This window comes from Entelurus aequoreus, linkage group LG15, assembly GCF_033978785.1.
Source record: "Entelurus aequoreus isolate RoL-2023_Sb linkage group LG15, RoL_Eaeq_v1.1, whole genome shotgun sequence".
NCBI classification, from domain to species: domain Eukaryota; kingdom Metazoa; phylum Chordata; class Actinopteri; order Syngnathiformes; family Syngnathidae; genus Entelurus; species Entelurus aequoreus.
This window is the reverse complement of record NC_084745.1, coordinates 51,565,412-51,592,433: the sequence shown is the minus strand read 5'-3', so window position 1 is coordinate 51,592,433 and position 27,022 is coordinate 51,565,412. Positions and strand designations below refer to the sequence as shown.

Below are 27,022 nucleotides of genomic sequence, written 5' to 3'. Positions count from 1 at the left end.
AAACTGACGTTTCAGAGCTGAAAAAATCAGTCGAGCACAATCACGCTGAAATGGTGGAGATAAAAAAGGAACAGACAACGCTAAAAGTTGAGTTAACAAGCCTGAAACTTGAAACTACAAGACTGACAACGGAGAACGAGAAATTAAAGGCAGACTTGTTGGAACTCCGCTGCAGGAGCATGCGAGACAACCTGCTAATCATGGGAATTAGCGAAGATGGAGGAGAAACTTACGGCATTGCGGAAAACCTCGTCAGAGCCTTTCTGCAGGAGCAACTCGGCATCCCGGAGGAAGAAGTCAAGAGGATCCAGATGGAGCGAGCACACAGGATTGGCAGACGCAAGGAGGATGCTAAACCGAGACCTATGCTTGTAAAGTTTACTAACTCCAAATGCAAAGACGAAATGCTTGCTGTCTCCAGAAGACTGAAAGGTACTAAATTCTTCATGACCAGCCAATATCCAATTGAGGTGGTGGAGAAACGACGTAAGTTGATTCCAATTATGAAGTCATTTAGGCAAAAAGGACAACAAGCTCGTCTTGTTGTGGATAAACTGTACATTAACGGTGAGCTGTACAGAAGCATGTGAGGAACAATAACAATGTCGCGCAGTGATTGCGTCATCGCGACATCACCATGGTAACGACTTGACGGATATGTTTTGACATTTTGTTTGTGGAGCTTTTTAGTTTATTCTGGGACTGGACAATGTAGTTAGATGTTGGCAAACGGTCAGCGAATTATATATTTTGGGGGTTATATGTTTGTTTGTCTTGGGTGCTGTGGTGTGAATGGTATGTCTGTGGGTTTATTAGAGGGGATATTGTTTTCCTTGGAAATAGCAAGTGATGCTGCAGTTTTTAGTTACAAGATTTTCATGTCTATGAAACTTATGGTATTAAGAGAATCAATAAAATATACAATGAATTTACTCAGATTATATGATTTATAGGAACGATAATGAAGTTGGAATAATTAGTTATAATTGCAATGGTCTTGCAGACAACAGAAAAAGAAAACTTATATTTATGTGGCTGAATGAAAAAAAACAAGATATTTTTTGTCTTCAAGAAACGCATTCAACACATTTAGATGAAGAAAAATGGAGAAAAGAATGGGATGGTCCAATTTTCTTTTCACATGGTTACAGAAATTCAAAAGGTGTTATGATTTTGATAAAAAAAAACTTTTATTTTCAATTTAACTCTATGGAAAAAGACTCACAAGGACGTTGGCTAATATTAAATATGATTATTCAAGGTCAAAAGATGTGTGTTTTGAATCTGTATGGGCCAAATGTTGATGAACCTTCCTTTTTTGAAGAAATAAGTGACATGTTGCAAGAACAACAAGGGGAAATTATTATTGTGGGGGACTTTAACGTTGCTCTGGATAAAGTTCTGGACCGAAAAGGGAATTTTTCAATGGATTATCATCCTCAATCTTTACAAAAGATTCAAAATGTTATGGATGCATTTGATTTAATTGATATCTGGAGATTCAAAAACCCTAGGTTAGTACGGTATACATGGAGAAGACAAAACCAGGCAAGTCGTATTGACTATTTTTTGATATCATTTTCATTGCTAAACAAAGTGACTGCAATAGCAATCGATGATAAGTTGCGTTCTGATCATAATTGTATAGGAATAAATATTGCAATTGAAGATAATACACGTGGGCCCGGATATTGGAAGTTTAATCAAATGCATCTACAGGATGATGAATTTATCGAAAAAACAAAGCAATTTATTACTGATTTTTTTTTAAATAATGTAGGATCTTCAAATCCCCAAATAGTCTGGGAAGCCTTCAAATGTTGTTTTAGAGGATATGCCATTGCATACGCTTCATGGAAAAAAAAAAAAATTAAAGCGGCAGAACAGGAATTAAAGAAAGAAATTGAGGATTTACAAAAAAACATTGACAGTAATGATAATCTAACTAGTGAGCAACTGAATACCTTTACAGCCAAACAAGAGGAGTTAGCAGATTTAGTTGAAAAACAATTATTGAAAAGTTATGACTGCAACAGAGCAATCTGGATGAAAAAAGGTGAGAAGTGTTCAAAATTCTTTTTAAATATCCAAACAAAAAATCGTTCTAAAAAGAACATTTCCAAGCTTATTAAAACAAATGGAAAGGTATTGGATACACACACCACATTGTTGAAAGAAATGGAAAATTACTTTAAAAACATTTTTTCTAATCCAGTAATCCCTCCTGAAACTACAACTTTTTTTCCAGAAAATTATGAAAGAAAATTGAATTCGGAAGAAAGCCATTCATGTGAAGGCCTCATTAGAGAGGAAGAACTTGTGGAAGCTGTTAAATCTTTTCATCCAGGGAAAACCCCAGGATTAGATGGAATACCTATTGAGGTTTATCAAGTATTTTATGAAGATCTTAAGAAACCATTACTTTCTAGTTTTAATTACTCATATGAGACAGGTTTTTTGTCCAACACTCAAACAGAAGGTCTTATTTCCTTATTATTGAAACAGGAAATAAATGGTCAGTATAAAGACCCAGTTCATCTAAAAAATTGGAGACCAATAACACTGCAGTGTTATGATGCTAAAATCCTGGCAAAATGTTTGGCTACACGACTTAAGTCTGTTTTGTCAAATATTATTCACCAAGATCAATCAGGCTTCCTACAAGGAAGAAATATAGGAAACAATATTACACAGTTATTAGAAATTATAGAGAATTATAATATGGAAAATAAAAGAGGATTAATTTTTGTAGCCGACCTGGAGAAGGCTTTTGACAAAATTAGCTTGGATTTTATTTGTAAAAGCTTAGTTTTTTTCAATTTTGGCAACTCCGTATTACACTGGATCAAGACGCTATATAATAAAACTAATTGTAGAATTATCAATAATGGATACATCTCTGGGACAATACCTCTATTAAGAGGTCTAAAACAAGGGTGCCCTTTGTCTCCATACTTATTTATTATTGCTATGGAAATATTGGCGATTAAAGTTAGATTGAATAAAAATATTGAAGGGCTCAGTAATAATAATATTGAAAGTAAAATAACAATGTATGCAGACGATACAAGCTTCTTTATAAGCCCCAATCCTCATTGTCTGCAAAACCTTCTTGATCTTTTGGACATATTTTCACAGCAATCTGGGCTTAAGCTAAATTATGATAAATGTAAAATATTAAGGATCGGAAATCTAAAGGGAACGTCCTTTCGAATGGAATGCAAAGTGCCTGTTTTGTGGACAGATGGACCAGTTAACATACTTGGTGTTGTTGTCCCAGAGGACCTGGAAGATCTAGGCTCAGTAAATTATGATAATCGACTAAGAAAGCTGGATAAAATTATGCAATTATGGAAAGGGAAATCCTTAACCTTGTATGGTAAAATATCTATTGTCAACTCGTTAATTATTCCTCAATTTATTTATTTGTTTTTGTCATTACCAGCTCCATCACAAAACTTTTTTAATATTTATGAGCGGAGGGTCTTCGATTTTGTCTGGGACGGCAAACCAGAAAGGATTAAAAGAAAGGTTTTGTACAATGAATATGAATATGGGGGCTTGAAACTTCTCAACCTTGAAGCTATGTGTCTGTCTTTAAAAGCATCAATTGTTCCAAAGATGTATTTAAACACTGAGTGGTACACAAGTGTCCTGTTGGACAGAAAACATGTATTGTATCAAAAGAAATTGTATCCTTTTTTACAAGTGATCCCCTCCCATTTTCCTTATGTAGAGAGTCTGCTGGGAAACATGGCGGGGTTCATAAAGGAAACAATCCACTCATGGTGGTGTTTTCAATTTTATGTACCAGAAAAAAGAGATGATATTTTGCAGCAAATAATATGGATGAACTCTAATATTGTAATAGATGGAAAGCCTTTCTTTTGGAAAAATATGTTTGAAAGAGGAATCATTTTTGTCAATGACATTATCAATGAGAATGGAAAAATTATGAAATATGATGAATTTACAACTATGTATGGTGATGCTTGTTCAAGCTTTTCATTTAATCAACTAACTGGAGTCATTGGGAAAAGATGGAAACAAATTAATTATGGAACTACTAAATTATTAGTTTGTAAGCCCTTAATAAGAAATTCTAGTTGGCAAAAAGGAACTAAAATAAATAGAAAAATATATAAGTTTTATTTAATAAAGAAATCTTTGAAGGCTGCCCCATACAACACATATGGAAAATGGGAGGACTTTTTTGACTGCCCGTTGCCGTGGGATGCAATATTCAAATTAATCTACAAAACCACTATCGATGTGCAAAATCGTTATTTTCAAATTAAAACTATTTATAACTTCCTACCCACGGGAAAAATGTTAAAAATATGGAATATGACAGAGTCAGATGATTGCCGATTTTGTTGTCAGGAGCCTGAATCCACCTTACATTTGTTTTGGTATTGTCATATTGTGTCTTCATTTTGGGTGGAAGTTGAAAAAATGTGTTTAAAGATTGGTTTGTTTATGAAGCTTGATGTGGTTTCTGTTATTTTAGGAGAGTTCATTGACAATCATGATTTAGTCAATTTAATTATAGTACTCGGTAAAAGGTTTATTTTTAAGGCAAAAAACAGATATTCACTTAGTATTTCTTTCTTTAAAACATTTATTCAGTATTTTTTAACTTTAGAAAATTATATGGTTGAAAACGATAATGATGCCAAAAAACATAAAAAAAGATGGGAAGTCCTCAAAGGCTTATTTTGAAAATGTAATTTTGTTTATATATGATATGCAATTTGTTGTTGTATTCCCTATTTTAAGTGTACATAAATGAAGGTATGTGTTGCTGACTTCGACTTGGATGTGATGTGGACTGTACATGGGTGCTTAATTTGAAAATGTATTTTTGTTTGTGGATTGTATGCAACCTGTTGTGATCCCTGGTTTTTGGTGTACATGGGTGAAGGTGTGTGTTGCTGAGCCCGATCTGGACGTAATCTGAACTGGACCTGGTTTTAAGAACCCTTTTGAACAATCTGATTTTATTGACAACCCGGTCTGGTGAAGTTAAGGTCCTTTGTTTGTTTTGTTTGAAAGTAAAACAAATTTAAAAACAATTACATAAAAAATAGTGATTAGTGAAAATGTTAGTGGACCAGCACCACACACAATCATGTGTGCTCGAATGACTGTATCCCTTGCAGACTGTATTGTTCTATACTGTAGGAACCAGAAGTTGTTGTTTTTTTAATAACAGAAAGAGACAGCTCCTTTTGTGTAAATGAGTGTGGATGAGTGTGAATGGGGGAGGGAGGGTTTTCTTGGGTTGATGCACTAATGGTAAGTGTATCTTGTGTTTTTTTTTAAATGTTGTTTGAAATAAAAAAAAAAAAAAAAAAAAGAAAAAAAAAAAAAAAAAAAAAAAAAAAAAAAAAAAAAAAAAAAAAAAAGAAAAAAAAAAAAAAAAAAATAAAGGGGACCACAAAAAATGGCATTATTGGCCTTATTTTTTTTTTTTTTTATCTTAGGGTACATGAAACATATGTTTATTATTGCAATTTAGTCCTTGAATAAAATAGTGAACATACTAGACAACTTGTCTTTTAGTAGTAAGTAAACAAACAAAGACTCCTAATTAGTCTGCTGACGTATGCAGTAACATATTGTGTCATTTATACACCTATTATTTTATCTACATTATGAGGGACAAACTGTAAAAATTGATTATTAATACACTTGTTCGTTTACTGTTAATATCTGCTTATTTTCTCTTCTAACATGTTCTATCTACACTTCTGTTAAAATGTAATAATCACTTATTCTTCTCTTCTTTGATACTTTACATTAGTTTTGGATGATACCACGAATGTAGGTATCGATCCGATACCAAGTAGTTACAGGATCATACATTGGTCACATTCAAAGTCCTCATGTGTCCAGGGACGTATTTACTGAGTTTATAAACATGATATGAATTTTAAAAAAAGGAAAACATATATTTTTGACGATACAAAAATATCGATGTAATCATAGTAGTATCGACTAGATACGCTCTTGTACTTGGTATCATTACAGTGGATGTCAGGTGTAGATCCACCCATGGCGTTTGTTTACATTGTGATGCCGGTGAGCTATTATATCCTCCAAAATGCGTCCGTTCTCCCTTTTCTGTCTACACCGGTGTCTGCTTGTAAGTACTCTTGTGTGTGTGCGCTGCCGAACATGCTCCCCTGCTCCTAAAACCATATACACATACATGTAGATATACATGCACACATGCATACATACTTATACACATACATGTAGATATACATGCACACATACATATACTCATACATGTAGATATACATGCACATATGCATACATACATATACTCATACACGTAGATATACATGCACATATGCATACATACATATACTCATACATGTACATATACATGCACATATGCATACATACATATACACATACATGTACATGCACATATGCATACATACATATACACATACATGTAGATATACATGCACACATGCATACATACATATACACATACATGTAGATATACATGCACACATGCATACATACATATACACATACATGTACATATACTGTACATGCACATATGCATACATACTTATACACATACATGTAGATATACATGCACATATGCATACATACATATACACATACATGTAGATATACATGCACACATGCATAGATACATATACACATACATGTAGATATACATGCAAATATGCATACATACATATACACATACATGTACATATACTGTACATGCACACATGCATACATACATATACACATACATGTAGATATACATGCGCATATACATACATACATATACACATACATGTAGATATACATGCACATATGCACACAAACATATACACATACATGTACATATACATGCACATATGCATACATACATATACATGCACATATGCATACATACATATACATGCACATATGCATACATACATATACATGCACATATACGTACATAAATATACATGCACATATGCATACATACATATACTCATACATGTAGATATACATGCACATATGCATACATACATATACTCATACATGTACATATACATGCACATATGCATACATACATATACACATACATGTAGATATACATGCACACATGCATAGATACATATACACATACATGTAGATATACATGCAAATATGCATACATACATATACACATACATGTACATATACTGTACATGCACACATGCATACATACATATACACATACATGTAGATATACATGCGCATATACATACATACATATACACATACATGTAGATATACATGCACATATGCACACAAACATATACACATACATGTACATATACATGCACATATGCATACATACATATACATGCACATATGCATACATACATATACATGCACATATGCATACATACATATACATGCACATATACGTACATAAATATACATGCACATATGCATACATACATATACTCATACATGTAGATATACATGCACATATGCATACATACATATACTCATACACGTAGATATACATGCACATATGCATACATACATATACTCATACATGTAGATATACATGCACATATGCACACATACATATACACATACATGTACATATACATGCAAATATGCATACATACATATACATGCACATATGCATACATACATATACATGCACATATGCATACATACATATACTCATACATGTAGATATACATGCACATATGCATACATACATATACTCATACACGTAGATATACATGCACATATGCATACATACATATACTCATACATGTACATATACATGCACATATGCATACATACATATACATGCACATATGCATACATACATATACTCATACATGTAGATATACATGCACATATGCATACATACATATACTCATACATGTAGATATACATGCACATATGCATACATACATATACTCATACATGTAGATATACATGCACATATGCATACATACATATACTCATACGTGTGCATATACATGCACATATGCATACATACATATACTCATACATGTAGATATACATGCACATATGCATACATACATATACTCATACATGTAGATATACATGCACATATGCACACATACATATACACATACATGTACATATACATGCAAATATGCATACATACATATACATGCACATATGCATACATACATATACATGCACATATGCATACATACATATACTCATACATGTAGATATACATGCACATATGCATACATACATATACTCATACACGTAGATATACATGCACATATGCATACATACATATACTCATACATGTACATATACATGCACATATGCATACATACATATACATGCACATATGCATACATACATATACTCATACATGTAGATATACATGCACATATGCATACATACATATACTCATACATGTAGATATACATGCACATATGCATACATACATATACTCATACATGTAGATATACATGCACATATGCATACATACATATACTCATACGTGTGCATATACATGCACATATGCATACATACATATACTCATACATGTAGATATACATGCACATATGCATACATACATATACTCATACATGTAGATATACATGCACATATGCATACATACATATACTCATACGTGTGCATATACATGCACATATGCATACATACATATACTCATACATGTAGATATACATGCACATATGCATACATACATATACTCATACATGTAGATATACATGCACATATGCATACATACATATACTCATACATGTAGATATACATGCACATATGCATACATACATATACTCATACATGTAGATATACATGCACATATGCATACATACATATACTCATACGTGTGCATATACATGCACATATGCATACATACATATACTCATACATGTAGATATACATGCACATATGCATACATACATATACTCATACATGTAGATATACATGCACATATGCATACATACATATACTCATACGTGTAGATATACATGCACATATGCATACATACATATACTCATACGTGTACATATACATGCACATATGCATACATACACTCAGGCCTATACTCACGTTTCATCAAACTTATATTAACGTTGTTGCCCTAGGGGAAACTGGAAAACACACTGGCAAACCTTAACCTATTTTGCTATAACAATCTACAAGGTTAATACAGTTCGCTTCTCTTTCTTCCCCTCCATGTATCTGCTTTCTTTTGTATTTCAAGTTATCATTACATATATGTGTTATTGCATTTGAAACAATTATATTGTTGATAATAGAGGTCAATTATTGTTATTATTCATTATCAATTGTATTGCTCCATTTGTAGTGTAATAACGTTCATTGTCATTTCAAATATGGGCATCTACATCAACACTGTGATAGTAGGCTAATATAGCTGATATAGACACTTACATCATGTGTTGCCTTCATTATAACACTTATATAAGACTTTTAAAGTCATTTTGATAGTAGGCTAATATAGCTAATATAGACACTTACGTCATGTGTTGCCTTCATTATAACACTTACATAAGACTTTTAAAGTCATTTTGATAGTAGGCTAATATAGCTAATATAGACACTTACATCATGTGTTGCCTTCATTATAACACTTATATAAGACTTTTAAAGTCATTTTGATAGTAGGCTAATATAGCTAATATAGACACTTACGTCATGTGTTGCCTTCATTATAACACTTATATAAGACTTTTAAAGTCATTTTGATAGTAGGCTAATATAGCTAATATAGACACTTACATCATGTGTTGCCTTCATTATAACACTTATATAAGACTTTTAAAGTCATTTTGATAGTAGGCTAATATAGCTAATATAGACACTTACGTCATGTGTTGCCTACATTATAACACTTATATAAGACTTTTAAAGTCATTTTGATAGTAGGCTAATATAGCTAATATAGACACTTACATCATGTGCTGCCTTCATTATAACACTTATATAAGACTTTTAAAGTCATTTTGATAGTAGGCTAATATAGCTAATATAGACACTTACATCATGTGTTGCCTTCATTATAACACTTATATAGGACTTTTAAAGTCATTTTGATAGTAGGCTATTATAGCTAATATAGACACTTACATCATGTGTTGCCTTCATTATAACACTTATATAAGACTTTTAAAGTAATTTTGATAGTAGGCTAATATAACTAATATAGACACTTACATCATGTGTTGCCTTCATTACAACACTTATATAAGACCTTTAAAGTCATTTTGATAGTAGGCTAATATAGACACTTACATCATGTGTTGCCTTCATTATAACACTTATATAAGACTTTTAAAGTAATTTTGATAGTAGGCTAATATAGACACTTACATCATGTGTTGTCTTCATTATAACACTTATATAAGACTTTTAAAGTCATTTTGATAGTAGGCTAATATAGACACTTACATCATGTGTTGCCTTCATTATAACACTTATATAAGACTTTTAAAGGCATTTTGATAGTAGGCTAATATAGCTAATATAGACACTTACATCATGTGTTGCCTTCATTATGACACTTATATAAGACTTTTAAAGTCATTTTGATAGTAGGCTATTACAGCTAATATATACACCTACATCATGTGTTGCCTTCATTATAACACTTATATAAGACTTTTAAAGTCATTTTGATAGTAGGCTAATATAGCTAATATAGACACTTACATCATGTGTTGCCTTCATTATGACACTTATATAAGACTTTTAAAGTCATTTTGATAGTAGGCTAATATAGACATTTACGTCACGTGTGGTCTTCATTATAACACTTATATAAGACTTTTAAAGTCATTTTGATAGTAGGCTAATATAGCTTATATAGACACGTACATCACGTGTTGCCTTCATTATAACACTTATATAAGACTTTTAAAGTCATTTTGATAGTAGGCTAATATAGCTAATATATACACTTACATCATGTGTTGCCTTCATTATAACACTTATACAAGACTTTTAAAGTCATTTTGATAGTAGGCTAATATAGACACTTACATCATGTGTTGCCTTCATTATAACACTTATATAAGACTTTTAAAGTCATTTTGATAGTAGGCTAATATAGCTAATATAGACACTTACATCATGTGTTGCCTTCATTATGACACTTATATAAGACTTTTAAAGTCATTTTGATAGTAGGCTATTACAGCTAATATATACACCTACATCATGTGTTGCCTTCATTATAACACTTATATAAGACTTTTAAAGTCATTTTGATAGTAGGCTAATATAGCTAATATAGACACTTACATCATGTGTTGCCTTCATTATGACACTTATATAAGACTTTTAAAGTCATTTTGATAGTAGGCTAATATAGACATTTACGTCACGTGTTGTCTTCATTATAACACTTATATAAGACTTTTAAAGTCATTTTGATAGTAGGCTAATATAGCTAATATATACACTTACATCATGTGTTGCCTTCATTATAACACTTATATAAGACTTTTAAAGTCATTTTGATAGTAGGCTAATATAGACACTTACATCATGTGTTGTCTTCATTATAACACTTATATAAGACTTTTAAAGTCATTTTGATAGTAGGCTAATATAGACACTTACATCATGTGTTGCCTTCATTATAACACTTATATAAGACTTTTAAAGTCATTTTGATAGTAGGCTAATATAGCTAATATAGACACTTACATCATGTGTTGCCTTCATTATGACACTTATATAAGACTTTTAAAGTCATTTTGATAGTAGGCTATTACAGCTAATATATACACCTACATCATGTGTTGCCTTCATTATGACACTTATATAAGACTTTTAAAGTCATTTTGATAGTAGGCTAATATAGACATTTACGTCACGTGTTGTCTTCATTATAACACTTATATAAGACTTTTAAAGTCATTTTGATAGTAGGCTAATATAGACATTTACGTCACGTGTTGTCTTCATTATAACACTTATATAAGACTTTTAAAGTCATTTTGATAGTAGGCTAATATAGCTAATATAGACACTTACATCATGTGTTGCCTTCATTATGACACTTATATAAGACTTTTAAAGTCATTTTGATAGTAGGCTAATATAGACATTTACGTCACGTGTTGTCTTCATTATAACACTTATATAAGACTTTTAAAGTCATTTTGATAGTAGGCTAATATAGCTAATATAGACACTTACATCATGTGTTGCCTTCATTATGACACTTATATAAGACTTTTAAAGTCATTTTGATAGTAGGCTAATATAGCTTATATAGACACGTACATCACGTGTTGCCTTCATTATAACACTTATATAAGACTTTTAAAGTCATTTTGATAGTAGGCTAATATAGCTAATATATACACTTACATCATGTGTTGCCTTCATTATGACACTTATATAAGACTTTTAAAGTCATTTTGATAGTAGGCTAATATAGCTTATATAGACACGTACATCACGTGTTGCCTTCATTATAACACTTATATAAGACTTTTAAAGTCATTTTGATAGTAGGCTAATATAGCTAATATATACACTTACATCATGTGTTGCCTTCATTATAACACTTATATCCGACTTTTAAAGTCATTTTGATAGTAGGCTAATATAGCTAATAGACACTTACATCATGTGTTGCCTTCATTGTAACACTTATATAAGACTTTTAAAATCATATAACACTTGTATAAGGTTTTTATTTTTTTGCGGCTCCAGACAGATTTTTGGTCCAATATGGCTCTTTCAACATTTGGGGTTGGCGACCCCTCTCTGAGTCAGTGAATAGTCGCGGCAGAGACAGCGTGAAATGAAACACCTATTTAGCATCTCCAGTACTCGCCAGGATTAGTGTTGTTTCAACCAAGGAACAAGGCAGGTATGTATACTCGTGTCTTCAGCTCAGCCAAGCAATGTCGCCCTTCACATGAATAGGTGGTCTCATGGCTCCGGCACGGGTGGGGAGGCCTCAAGGTGGGTAGGAGGAGGTGGTGGGAAGGGGAGAGTACACAGAGAGTTGGGAGGAGATGAGGAAGTGATGGGTGGGTGGGGGGGAATGAAAGGCTTCCATTCATCTGCGGCAGATTCCTTTGCGATGGCGGTCACCTCAAACCTGGGCCAGATTTGGTATGAATAGACTTCTATGCAAAATGCAGGTCACCTTGCATAAAAACCCCAATGCCAGTTTAAATTAGATAGTGATATTTTTTATAATATTTGATGTGAAAATTCCAACCTCCAACAGATTCAAACTTCACACCAGAACTAAACCAATAGTCTGGGGTTAAAGCCGTCTTTTGAACCCACTTTACTCTTGATCACTCTGACGTACCAAAATAGTTTCAGTGAACCGTCTTCAACGTTTATTTGCTCCTTGTAGCCGCTCCATGCTTAAGGCTTTTCGGTATTTCCTTCTCCCTTTGGATCCCAGCATGCAACGGGCCCTGTGGATTTGTGCGGCCGAGAGAGAACAGGACACAGAACAGACAGGAGACCTGATCCAAACACCACTAAGGTGAAGACCCCGTCTGCGGACTTATGGCTCCTATTTTTCAGCCTGGCCACTTATGTCAGCGTCGTTGACTGGACACAGCGTTAAATACAGATGCGTTCTTCAGGACCCGATCGTATAGGTTAAAAAAACAGTCACGCCATACGTAAATACAGTTTCTAAAACTTTGCATTTAAGTCAGTAGTACTTGGATTGTCTTTGTTGAGCTAGAGTTGCACAATATATGATCCAAATGCTATATCCTCTGGCACTGTTCCCCTAGGATTGAAAAAAGTTATTCATCCTCTGCTCAAAAGACCTAACGTCGATCCTGACCTCATGGTAAACTACCGGCCGGTGTCCCACCTTCCCTTTATCTCGAAAATCCTCCAAAAAATTGTTGCATAGCAGCTAAATGAACACTTAGCGTCTCTGTGAACCCTTTCAGTCCGGTTTCAGGGCAAATCACTCTACGGAGACAGCCCTCGCAAAAATGACTAATGATCTATCGCTGGCTGTGGATGCTGATGCATCGGCCATGTTGCTGCTACTTGATCTTAGCGCTGCTTTTGATACCCTCGATCATAACAATCTATTAGAACGTATCAAAACACGTATTGGTATGTCAGACTTAGAGACCTGATCCAAACAACACACGGTGAAGACCCCGTTGGTGGACTTTATGACTTCTACTTTTCAGCCTGGCCACTTTGTCAGCATTGTTGACTGGACACAGCGTTAAATACACATGCGTTCTTCAGGACCCGATCGTGTATGTTAAAAAAACAGTCACGCCATACATAAATACAGTTTCTAAAACTTTGCTTTTAAGTCAGTAGTACTTGGATTGTCTTTGTTGAGCTAGAGTTGCACGATATGTGATCTAAATGCTATATCCTCTGACACTGTTCCCCTAGCATTCAAAAAAGTTATTCATCCTCTACTCAAAAGACCTAACTTCGATCCTGACCTCATGGTAAACCACCGGCCTGTGTCCCACCTTCCCTTTATCTCGAAAATCCTCGAAAAAATTCTTAACATCTTAACATTTGACAACCAAACAATTACACAAGGCGACTAGGTAAAGAATCTGGGTATTATCTTCGACCCAACTCTCTCGTTTGAGTCACACACTAAGAGTGTTACTAAAACGTCCTTCTTTCATTCCCGTAATATCGCAAAAATCCGTCCAATTTTGTCCACCACCGACGCTGAGATAAGTATTCATGCGTTCGTTACCTCTCGTCTCGATTACTGTAACGTATTATTTTCGGGTCTCCCTATGTCTAGCATTAAAAGGCTACAGTTGTTACAAAATGCGGCTGCTAGACTTTTGACAAGAACAAGAAAGTGTGATCATATTACGCCTATACTGTATATACCTTTATATACATATATATATAGCTATACTGTATATACCTTTATATACCTATATACATATATACCTATATATATATACCAGCACTGGTTTTACTACTTCCGTATAAAATACTACACGGTCTAGCTCCATCCTGTCTTGCTGATTGTATTGTACCATATGTCCCGGCCAGAAATCTGCGTTCTAAGAACTCTGGTTTATTAGTGATTCCCAGAGCCCAAAAAAGTCTGCATTTGATATGATGTACTCTAGAATGCCCTCCCGGTAACAGTTAGAGATGCTACCTCAGTAGAAGCATTTAAGTCCCATCTTAAAACTCTAGCCTTTAAAACAGAGCCCTTTTTGAAACAGTTGACCTGCCGCTTCTCTTTTCTGCTCTACCCCCTCTCCTGCGTGGAAAGGGTTATCAGGTGGCTACAGCTCCGTTTCCACAAAGGAGGCGAAGCATTTAAGTCCCATCTTAAAACTAATTTGTATACTCTAGCCTTTAACCAGACCCTTTTTTGGACCAGTTGATCTGCCGTCTCTCTTTTTTGCTACGCCCTCCTCTCCTGCGTGGGGAGGTTTTCAGGTGAGGAGACGCTAGCTGTTCCAAGTCGGGACCCGGGGTGGACCACTCCTCTGGGCATCAGTTGGCGACGTCTCCGTGTGGCCTCCCCATGGACCGGACTCTCTCAATATGAACCGTACCCACTCGGCATCCACTGCACCGGTCATTAAGGGGTTTGGGGAGGTGTCTCAATGTTCCCATTGGGTTTAGTTTTTTTTCTCGCCCAGATTTGGGTTCAGATCCAAGAAAGTCGTTGTTTGAGGCACTTGTGATTAAGGGGTCTGTAAATAAATTTTGATTGATTGATCGATTGATTGATCGTGATAATGCATGTTGATGGCATAGCCAAGCTGTGTACAACAAAATTGACAGTGACAAGCGGGCGAACACTCGACAGTGACAATACCAAGTATAGTATCAGTATATGGTTGATACTACAGCGATTACATTGATATTTTTTACTATCACAAAATTAATGTTGGTTTTTGTTATTTTGTTAAAACGCATGAAAAAGGAGCAATAGTATTTGTTTGTTTTTGTTTAATTCTTTTTTGCGGTACGGACTTTGCTCAAAATATTGTAAGTAATAAAAGGGAATGGGAAAATAATTTCAAAATTCTATAAATATTGTTACAGTGCCATCGCATGTTTTTGTCTGATCATTCTGGAATCATCTAATGATCTTGAACATTTGAAGTATCAGTATCAGCATTGGTATGACCCTGTAACTACTTGGTGTTGGATTGATACCCAACTTTGAAGTATCGCCCAAAACTGAAGTATCCAAACAACAGAATATTATGTGCGCATTACATTTTAAAAAAAGTTTTAATTAATATAGCAAGCAGATGAATAATAGTTTTGACAAAATAATACTTTTGTGCAACTGGAAATGACGCGATATGTTAGCGCATACATCAGGAGCTAAATTAGGACCCTGAAACTCGTTTTCTATTATCATTTCTATGCCAAATATTATTGCAATATATATCACAATATAGATTCTAAGCCAGGCCTGGGCAATTATCTTGACTTGGGGGCCAAATTTAGAGAAAAAAATGTGTCTGGGGGCCGGCATATCTATTTTTAGGAAAACTAATACAAAACCTCACAATAAAGTCTGATTGAATGCTAAAAATGTTATGACAGACCGCCTTAAAATGGAATGGAATTTTAAATTTTTGTATTAACGATAAAACCCTGAATATTGAGAACATATAAACGTCACACCCCCTCTCAATCGGCATATTTTACAATCAAGCCAAATGCAACAAAAATGCAATAAACACAGCGAAATATGAACGCGAAGGGAAAAAAAAACAAAAAACACCTAAAATCTGATATATCACTAAGCTTTAGAACTTTTTTGTAAAAATCTCCTTCCGCGTCTGTCCCTGACACCCGCATTTCAGGCTGACAATCTGTGGAAACGCTCCCCACCCACACTGCTTGGTGCCTGGTCTGAGCTGCTGTGACGTAGATTACCATAGGAACTAGTAGGGTTGTACGGTATACCGGTATTAGTAAAGTACTGCAATACTAATGAATCATATTCGGTACCATACTGCCTCTGAAACGTACCGGTCCGCCACACCCTAAGATTTTTTGTTAAAATAAAGCCAATAATGCAATTTTTTCTGGTCCCTTTATTTAGAAAAGTATCGAAAAGTATCGAAATAATATTGGTACCAGGGCAACACTAGTCATTAAAATATCATACAAAAGCGCAGATTCCAACCATTTAAATACTTTGTATAGTTCAAGACTTATGGTAATTTGAAAACATCACTGCACATCATAATGGCAGCTACACTTTCCATCTTAAAGATGTACAAAAATGATTTGGGAATGTCCGGCGGGCCAGATTGAAAAGCTTAACGGGCCACATGTGGCCCCCGGGCCTTAATTTGCCCAGGTCTGTTCTAAGCCATAATACAAAAACGTCCAACTTTTTTACACAAAATAATACAGCATGACCAACGCACCTCAACAATACTGGGGCCACGTGGGGCCCCTGGAGCTGCAGCGAGGCATACCAGAGACACAAGCCATTCCTTTGAACACGGCATCCTAATAATGGCGGCTTGTAAACAGACCGTCTCTCTTCCATAAACAAACACAAACCCCTTCAGCCTCTGGATGACCTTTCCTTCCCACCAAAAAAATGGCGGAGGGCGAGAGTCATTTAGAGTATTTGCTCTTTCCTCACCCCGCTATCCTCGCGCGACCCGGAACCCTCCATCCTTTAGAACCTTCGCATACTCCCAATAAACACAGTCAATACATTCCGGACCAGGAACGTTTGTTTAGTCTGTTCACTCCACCATAAAACGTAGAATGTCAAGATGTTTGTCAGACAGTTGAACGTAAATTGCAGCGTTTTAATAACACAGATCGTTATATCAAACTAGACTGAAGCAACAGCGTCTCTGCTGGTCGCATTGAAGTAGTACACTCCATGTCACTACACAACTGATCAGTTATGTCCAAAGGAAGAGTCAGAGGAACTATAAATATTGGGGATGTAACGGGATAAAAATCTCACGGTACGACGACCCGACCGTCATGGGAGACGGTTGTTGGGATTTTGAGGATGCAGACGAACAAGGTAGTAGCGTGAGGTAAAAAGGGGTATTTATTAATAAACAAACAAAAACCGAGAGCAACGAGAAGTGCTCTGCCCGGACAGACTATGAAGAGAACTAAACCAAACTGCTGACACCCAGCAAAACACTCACGGGAAATGTGGAGCGGACGGCGTCCACAAAGTAGTGCGTATTAGGCCTAGCATCAAAAAGGCTCCTCTGTAGTCCAGCGAACAGACAATAACATCACCAACGTACCGACAACGAAGGTAGAAAAAGGATCAACTTAAATAGTCTTGATTGCAAACAATAAAACAGGTAAGGGGAAATGCTCCGGGGCAGAAGTGAAACAGCCACGAGAAAAAACACCAACAAGAGCCGCCACAGTAAAAGCACAGGACGGGAATTAAAAACACCAAACACCGGTGAACACTAACAAAACGCAACATAAGGCTGTGACAAAAAGTAAACTAACGATATTTCCCCCTAATAAACCTACTTAATAAAGTATTTCTGATTCTGATTCTGATAGAACTTGTAATAACGTAAATACCTCACAAACTGATCTTTGTCTTTGATGGCAAGAAATACCTTTCCTGTGTGACGGTTTGAGTGCGGCTGGAATGGGCTCCAACGTCCCCGCGACATCGAGAGAGGCAAGCGGTAGAACAATAGATGGTAGGATTGAGGATGATTCAAGTATCTTTTTAGTTTACTCGTATTTCCCTCGTTTAAATTATTTTTTGGGTGGCTGGTGATTTCCCGCTGTGCCATGCGATGAGACCAGCGAGCTCTGTGTCGCCTTGGAAACGCTCGGAACAAAAGTGATGCGCTTCGCTTTGCAGAACGCAGACTTTCTTACCTCCGCCAAAAAAGGGTTATGTTATGAACTAGTAGGCTTGTTTGTCTGTTTGTGAGCAACATAAATCAACCAGTTTATCTACGATGAGTACGAACAAACTTCACTTCACTTTCTGCTTAGGGCGTTTTGGGCTGCGCAGAGGATTCTGGGAGATTTACTTTATTTAACGCTAAAACGCTGGGAAAAAAACCTACTCTCACCAAGTCTTCGTCTGATACCAATCCCTGGTCGTAGAACGGTAGACCATTTCTATCCTCTCAGAGCTGGTCAACTAGTCTACATGTGCTTTGTGGACTTGGAGAAGACATTCGACCATGTCCCTCGGGAAGTCCTGTTGGGAGTGCTCAGAGAGTATGGGGTATCGGACTGTCTGATTGTGGCGGTCCGCTCCCTGTATGATCAGTGTCAGAGCTTGGTCCGCATTGCCGGCAGTAAGTCGGACCCGTTTCCAGTAAGGATTGGACTCCGCCAAGGCTGCCCTTTGTCACCGATTCTGTTCATAACTGTTATGGACATAATTCCTAAGCGCAGTCAAGGCGTTGAGGGGATCCGGTTTGGTGGCTGCAGGATTAGGTCTCTGCTTTTTGCAGATGATGTGGTCCTGATGGCTTCAACTGGCCAGGATCTTCAGCTCTCACTGGATCGGTTTGCAGCGGAGTGTGAAGCGACTGGGATGAGAATCAGCACCTCCAAGTCCGAGTCCATGGTTCTCGCCCGGGAAAGGGTGGAGTGCCATCTCCATGTTGGGGAGGAGATCTTGCCTCAAGTGGAGGAGTTCAAGTACCTCGGAGTCTTGCTCACGAGTGAGGGAAGAGTGGATCGTGAGATCGACAGGCGGATCGGTGCAGCGTCTTCAGTAATGCGGACGCTGTATCGATCCGTTGTGGTGAAGAAGGAGCTGAGCCGGAAGGCAACGCTCTCAATTTACCGGTCGATCTACGTTCCCATCCTCACCTATGGTCATGAGCTTTGGGTTATGACCGAAAGGACAAGATCACGGGTACAAGTGGCCGAAATGAGCTTCCTCCGCAGAGTGGCGGGTCTCTCCCTTAGAGATAGGGTGAGAAGCTCTGTCATCCGGGACAAGCTCAAAGTAATGCCGCTGCTCCTCCTCATGGAGAGGAGCCAGATGAAGTGGTTCGGGCATCTGGTCAGGATGCCACCCGAGCGCCTCCCTAGGGAGGTGTTTAGGGCACGTCCAACCGGTAGGAGGCCACGGGGAAGACCCAGGACTCGTTGGGAAGATTATGTCTCCCGGCTGGCCTGGGAACGCCTCTGGGTCCCCCGGGAGGAGTTGGACGAAGTGGCTGGGGAGAGGGGAGTCTGGGCTTCTCTACTTAGGCTGCTGCCCCCGCGACCCGACCTCAGATAAGCGGAAGAAGATGGATGGATGGATGGATGGATGGATGGATGGACAACTAAGGTTGTACGGTATACCAGTACTAATAAAGTACCACGCTACTAAAGAATTAAAAACGGTACTATACTGCCTTTGAGAAGTACCGGTACTTTTTTTCATCCGCATGCTACCGTGCGGCATTGACGTACACACGCACACACACACAAAGTGCATACAAGCAGAAATGGCGTGAAAAGAAAAAAAATGGCAAAAAACAGTTAATAAGAGGTGCATAAAGCGGAAAATGGAGGTGTTTGGGCTTCAAAACTAGCACAGTCCAAACCGCCCACGTAGCGCAAACTAATGCAAGTGAATTTTGTAATAAATTCCTACAATTTGTGTTTTATCTGAAACAATGTGTGTTTTACTTGCTACATGTCTTATAGCCATAGTATTGTTGTTAGTATTTAATAATGATGGGATTTTTCTTAAAGAGTGGCAAACCTAAATCATGAATCATTTAATGTTAGTAAAGCTTTCTATTATATTCTAACCTAAACTATGGCAGAAATGTAAATTGTTCTTAGAGTTTAATATATTGCAAGATTTTCTGTTAATAATAATACAATTTTTGTGAAGCATTGATATACATTTTGGTATTGGAACAACCCCAAATACAACGCATACAATAAATGTGTTCCATTGAAAACAATATCGTAACTACATTTACATGATATTCTTTTAATACCAGACATTTCTGACATGCCCTAAAACACAAGTGTTGAACTCAAGGCTGGGGGGCCAGATCTCAATTTGTGTGGCCCCCCCGAAAGCGTGTGTGAATATCTGTGAATAAAGTACCTTATCTTTTCTTAAAAAATGTATTGCAAAAATAAACGCACTGCGTACTTTTACATATATTTACACTTTACTCATCTCTAATAATAAAACTAAATAGTATATCATCGTACATTTCAAAACAATTTTATTGTTCAAATAAAGATAAACACTTAAATATCTGCTTGACTTATGATGTCAAAGCAAGTAATCCAACAAACTGTTCATGTAAAATAAAAATTCTACAGTAAAATCCACTTTCAATATAGAGTAATAATACACCATAAAACATAACGACCGTAGATTCTACTGTATAAAAAACGTGCATGAATTTTTAGGTTAAAGAAAACAAAAACAGTGGTACCGTTTTTCCATTCTATTTCATTCAATTCCATGTATTTTGTTATTTTATATGCTGTAAAAAATCATGGTAAAATTACGGTAAAATTGTGGCGGCTGAGCTGCCAATTTTATAAAGTACAATCTAAAGATTTTGCTTTCGTACAGCGTATGTAAAAAAAAAAAGACAGACAATCATACACACGTTTTCTATATACACATTTATATTCACACTGTTAAAAGTTGCCCTCTGAGGGCCACCATAACTGCCATGTGGCCCTCAATGAAAACGGGTTTGACACACCTGCCTTATAACAACCTCGACGGTAGCTTTAAATATAATATATTTATCTTGCACTCAATGTCCACTTCGCTTCAAACGGTTTCAAAAGATTATAAGTAATTACCAAACAAGTGACGATACAGCAATGAGGCAGCGATTCTGTGGTACTTAATGGTTTCTAATGACAAGGTACGCGTCAACAAAAGGTCTTAGACCAGTGGTTCTTAACCTTGTTGGAGGTACCGAACCCCACCAGTTTCATATGTGCATTCACCCAACCCTTCTTTAGTGAAAAATAAAATGTTGTTTTTTTTCAAATTCAAGACAAAGTTATATTTTTTTGGTAACACTTTAGTATGGGGAACATATTCTAAGTAACAAAGACTTAATTTAGAGTTTTTTGGACACTAGGGGGACATATTCTAAGTAACAAAGACTTAATTTAGAGTTATTTGGACACTAGGGGAACATATTCTAAGTAACAAAGACTTCATTTAGAGTTATTTGGACACTAGGGGGACATATTCTAAGTAACAAAGACTTCATTTAGAGTTATTTGGACACTAGGGGAACATATTCTAAGTAACAAAGACTTAATTTAGAGTTATTTGGACACTAGGGGAACATATTCTAAGTAACAAAGACTTCATTTAGAGTTATTTGGACACTGGGGGAACATATTCTAAGTAATAAAGACTTCATTTAGAGTTATTTGGACACTAGGGGAACATATTCTAAGTAACAAAGACTTAATTTAGAATTATTTGGACACTAGGGGAACATATTCTAAGTAACACAGACTTAATTTAGAGTTATTTGGACACTAGGGGAACATATTCTAAGTAACACAGACTTAATTTAGAGTTATTTGGACACTAGGGGAACATATTCTAAGTAACACAGACTTAATTTAGAGGTTTTTTTTTTCAAATTCAAGACAAAGTTATATGTTTTTGGTAACACTTTAGTATGGGGAACATATTCTAAGTAACAAAGACTTTAATTTAGAGTTTTTTGGACACTAGGGGAACATATTCTACGTAACAAAGACAAAATTTAGAGTTATTTTGACACTAGGGGAACATATTCTAAGTAACAAAGACTTAATTTAGAGTTATTTGGACACTAGGGGAACATATTCTAAGTAACAAAGACTTAATTTAGAGTTTTTTGGACACTAGGGGAACATATTCTAAGTAACAAAGACTTAATTTAGATGGTTTTTTTTCAAATTCAAGACAAAGTTATATGTTTTTGGTAACACTTTAGTATGGGGAACATATTCTAAGTAACAAAGACTTAATTTAGAGTTTTTTGGACACTAGGGGGACATATTCTAAGTAACAAAGACTTAATTTAGAGTTATTTGGACACTAGGGGAACATATTCTAAGTAACAAAGACTTAATTTAGAGTTTTTTGGACACTAGGGGAACATATTCTAAGTAACAAAGACTTAATTTAGATGTTTTTTTTTCAAATTCAAGACAAAGTTATATGTTTTTGGTAACACTTTAGTATGGGGAACATATTCTAAGTAACAAAGACTTAATTTAGAGTTTTTTGGACACTAGGGGGACATATTCTAAGTAACAAAGACTTAATTTAGAGTTATTTGGACACTAGGGGAACATATTCTAAGTAACAAAGACTTCATTTAGAGTTATTTGGACACTAGGGGAACATATTCTAAGTAACAAAGACTTCATTTAGAGTTATTTGGACACTAGGGGAACATATTCTAAGTAACAAATACTTAATTTAGAGTTTTTTTGACACTAGGGGAACATATTCTAAGTAACAAAGACTTAATTTAGAGTTATTTAGACACTAGGGGAACATATTCTAAGTAATAAAGACTTAATTTGGAGTTATTTGGTTAGGGTTAGGGTCAGGGTTAGAGGGTTAGGGTTATAATAAGGCCATGCCGAATAAGGCATTAATAAGTACTTAATAATGACTAGTTAAGAGCCAATATGTTACTAATTTGCATGTTAATAAGCAACTAATTAAAGGTGAATATGTTCCCCATAATAAAGTGTTACCATGTTTTATTACTGGTGCACAAAATGAAGCGTGCATGAACATCACCTTGTTCAAACAACTAAACCAACACAGTGCATAAACTCACAACAAATTACACACCTGCAAATCAGTCAGCTGTTGCCGTATCCGTAATAAGCCGATAGGGAGAAGTTTGTATTTACACGATGAGTCGGGTGTGTCTTGACCTCCGCCGAACCCCTGAGGCCGACTCACCGAACCCCTTAGGTTCGATCGAACCCAGGTTAAGAATCACTGTCTTAGACGTTGATCTACAGTCCACCTGGGCCTCGCAAAACAGCTTAAACAAACAAACATTTAGCATGGGGGTCCCACACCAACTTTTTCCACTTACGATACCGATAATGGAGCCTTGAGTGTCGGTCGATACCAGGGCAGTCACTAGGTTTTAGGAACAGGGGGGCTTAGCCCCCAGGGTATATACAGGATGCGAGCACTTGCAAGGCCCATACTTGCCAACCCTCCTGAATTTTCCGGGAGACTCCCGAATTTCAGTGCCTCTCCCGAAAATCTCCCGGGGCAACCATTCTCCCGAATTTCTCCCGATTTTCACCCGGACAACAATATTGGGGGCGTGCCTTAAAGACACCGCCTTTAGCGTCCTCTCTCACCTGAAAAAGAGACTATTATATATGTCTCCGTTATTCATAGGTTTATCTATAACCCATAAAGTAGGCAGGCACAGAGCTATTTCTCAGCGTGTGTTTATTCCATACACTGACACACAACATCCGGATTCCCATCATGCATTGCTTCAAAACTACGGCAAGTAGTAATGTCCAAAAACACAGCAGAGACGAAGCAGAAGAACAAAGAAGAGACATGGCGACGACGAGTAAGATGAAGAAGTACGCTTGCAAGTTCCAAAATGATTGGAAAAAATAGAAAACAATTTTGAAGTTGTCTTTATTTTTACATTATTATGCCATGATTTTACCAGTCCAAATTCATATCCCTGCATATTTATACTGAATTTGTCTGCCCTTTTTGTAAAATAAATAAATAAATAAATAAATAAATAAATAAATAAATAAATCACACCAAATGATTTAGGGGGCTAAATATATATATATATATATATATATATATATATATATATATATATATATATATATATATATATATATATATATATATATATATATATATATATATATATACATATATATCGATACCGATATTGATCCAGTGCGAAATGAGCATGAATAAAACATACTTTGATTGTTACTTGTGTGGAATGTTACAAAAGCTAAAAAAAAAAAAAAAAAATGAAAGCTGTTTTAAAGCAATTGCATCATATTTTTCAGACCAAATAAATGCGAGAATCGGTTTGAATCGATTTTGAATCGAATTGTACCCCCCATGACTTGTAATCCAATTGAATCGTGAATCTTGAATATTTTTTAAAGATTTAAATCCCTTAAAAAAAAACACCTTGCTATTTTTTTATTTACCGTCTGGACTGAACATGTGCTGTCTTTAAAAGTTGAATGATGCGGACACGTTTGTTACTGGTCCACACACCTAACGCTAAACAGCATATGCAAACTATACAATTGTGTGTGCTATTAGTGGACGTGTTGCGTTTGGTCTATTGAGAATGTGTATGCAATAAATGATTTAAATTAAGTTTTTGCGTGTACTACTGGCTATGGCCATGGAAACACCCATTTACCTCCATATTCATGGTATTATGCTCTCCAACACACATTTAGAATCTGTAATAGCATTTTGGCAATATATAATAGCAATCAAGACAACAGGAACCCTTTTTAGCTAGCTGATGCTTACTAGCATGTTAGCATGCTAACAAGCTAACAAGTGCCACGTACCAATTTATATGACTAAACACGCCACGCCCATGCAAAATGATCAGCGTACAGTAGAATTTGTCGGTCCACACCGCAGCAGCTCTTCGAATGTTTGCCAACACACGGAGCGAACGTTACCTTGAAAAAGTCCTCATCGAGGATCCTGGTGCCAAAGACGGTAATGCCGTCGGTGCTGATGGAGGTGTCGTCACTTCTGAGGAGAGGCTTGGTGATCTTGGTCTTGCAGTCCACGATGATGGTTACCGTTTTTTTCTCCACGCTGATGGCCACACGATGCCACCTGGTCAGACACGGCAAAACAAAAGAAAAAAATGGATGAGTAATGAGAAATGGGTAAGGACGCCAGAATGAGTACGGTACAGTGCAGCAATGTTCCCCCGTAATTTAAATAAGTTCAATGTTTTATTGGAATAATCACATAATGGCAGGAATTTCTATTAAAATATTTTCTAATATAAATAATTTGGCCCACTGAAATAAAATGTATAAAAATCTTGTTTTTCATGAGCGTTATGTCGAATGTTCACAAATGATCACATTGTGTCCGCCCTAAAACCTTCACATTTAGCACAATGAGATGTGTGCTGCAGCACAAACATGGGATAAAGAGTACAACTTTTTTTCTGTAATATACCGTTTTTTTTCCTCCACGCTAATGGCGACACGATGCCACCTGGTCACACGCGGCAAAACAAAACAAAAAAATGGATGAAAAATGGGTAAGGACGCCAGAATGAGTACGGTACAGTGCAGCAATGTTCTACCGTAATTTAAATAAGTTCAATGTTTTATTGTAATAATCAAATAATAGCAGGAATTTCCATTGTAATATTTTCTAATATAAATGATTTGGCCCACTAAAACAGATTGTGATGTTGATTTGACCGTAGAAATGTGGTCATTTCCCAATTAATATTCTACAACACAAATACAACATTGAAGCAACATGCTTTTTGACGACGTTTAATCAATGTCGGGTTTTGACATTGATTTGAGCATTGAATTTTGGTCATTTCCCAACCACAATACTACAACACAAATACAACATTGAAACAACATGCTTTTTGACAACGTTTAATCAATGTTGGGTTCTGACATTGATTTGACCATTGAATTTTGGTCATTTTCCAACCAATATTCTACAACACAAACACAACGTTGAAACAACATGCTTTTTGAGAACGTTTAATCCATGTTGGGTTTTGATGCTCATTTGACCATTGAATTTTGGTCATTTCACAACCAATATTCTACCACACAAACACAACGTTGAAACAACATGCTTTTTGACGACATTTAATCAATGTTGGGTTCTGAAGTTGATTTGACCATTGAATTTTGGTAATTTCCTAACCAATATTCTACAACACAAATACAAAGTTGAAACAACACGCTTTTTGACAACGTTTAATCAATGTCAGGTTGTGACGTTGATTTGACCTTTGAATTT

At 35.9% G+C, this 27,022-nt stretch overlaps 1 protein-coding gene across 1 annotated transcript in view; it reads right to left on the bottom strand.

Annotated features, from left to right (window-relative positions):
• The window catches only part of col11a1a (collagen, type XI, alpha 1a), a 201,585-nt gene that overhangs the window by 136,562 nt on the left and 38,001 nt on the right, over positions 1–27,022 (bottom strand). Inside the window, 1 exon segment of the mRNA XM_062021721.1 lies at positions 25,690–25,852. Within this exon segment, the coding sequence (XP_061877705.1) occupies positions 25,690–25,852 (163 nt within the window).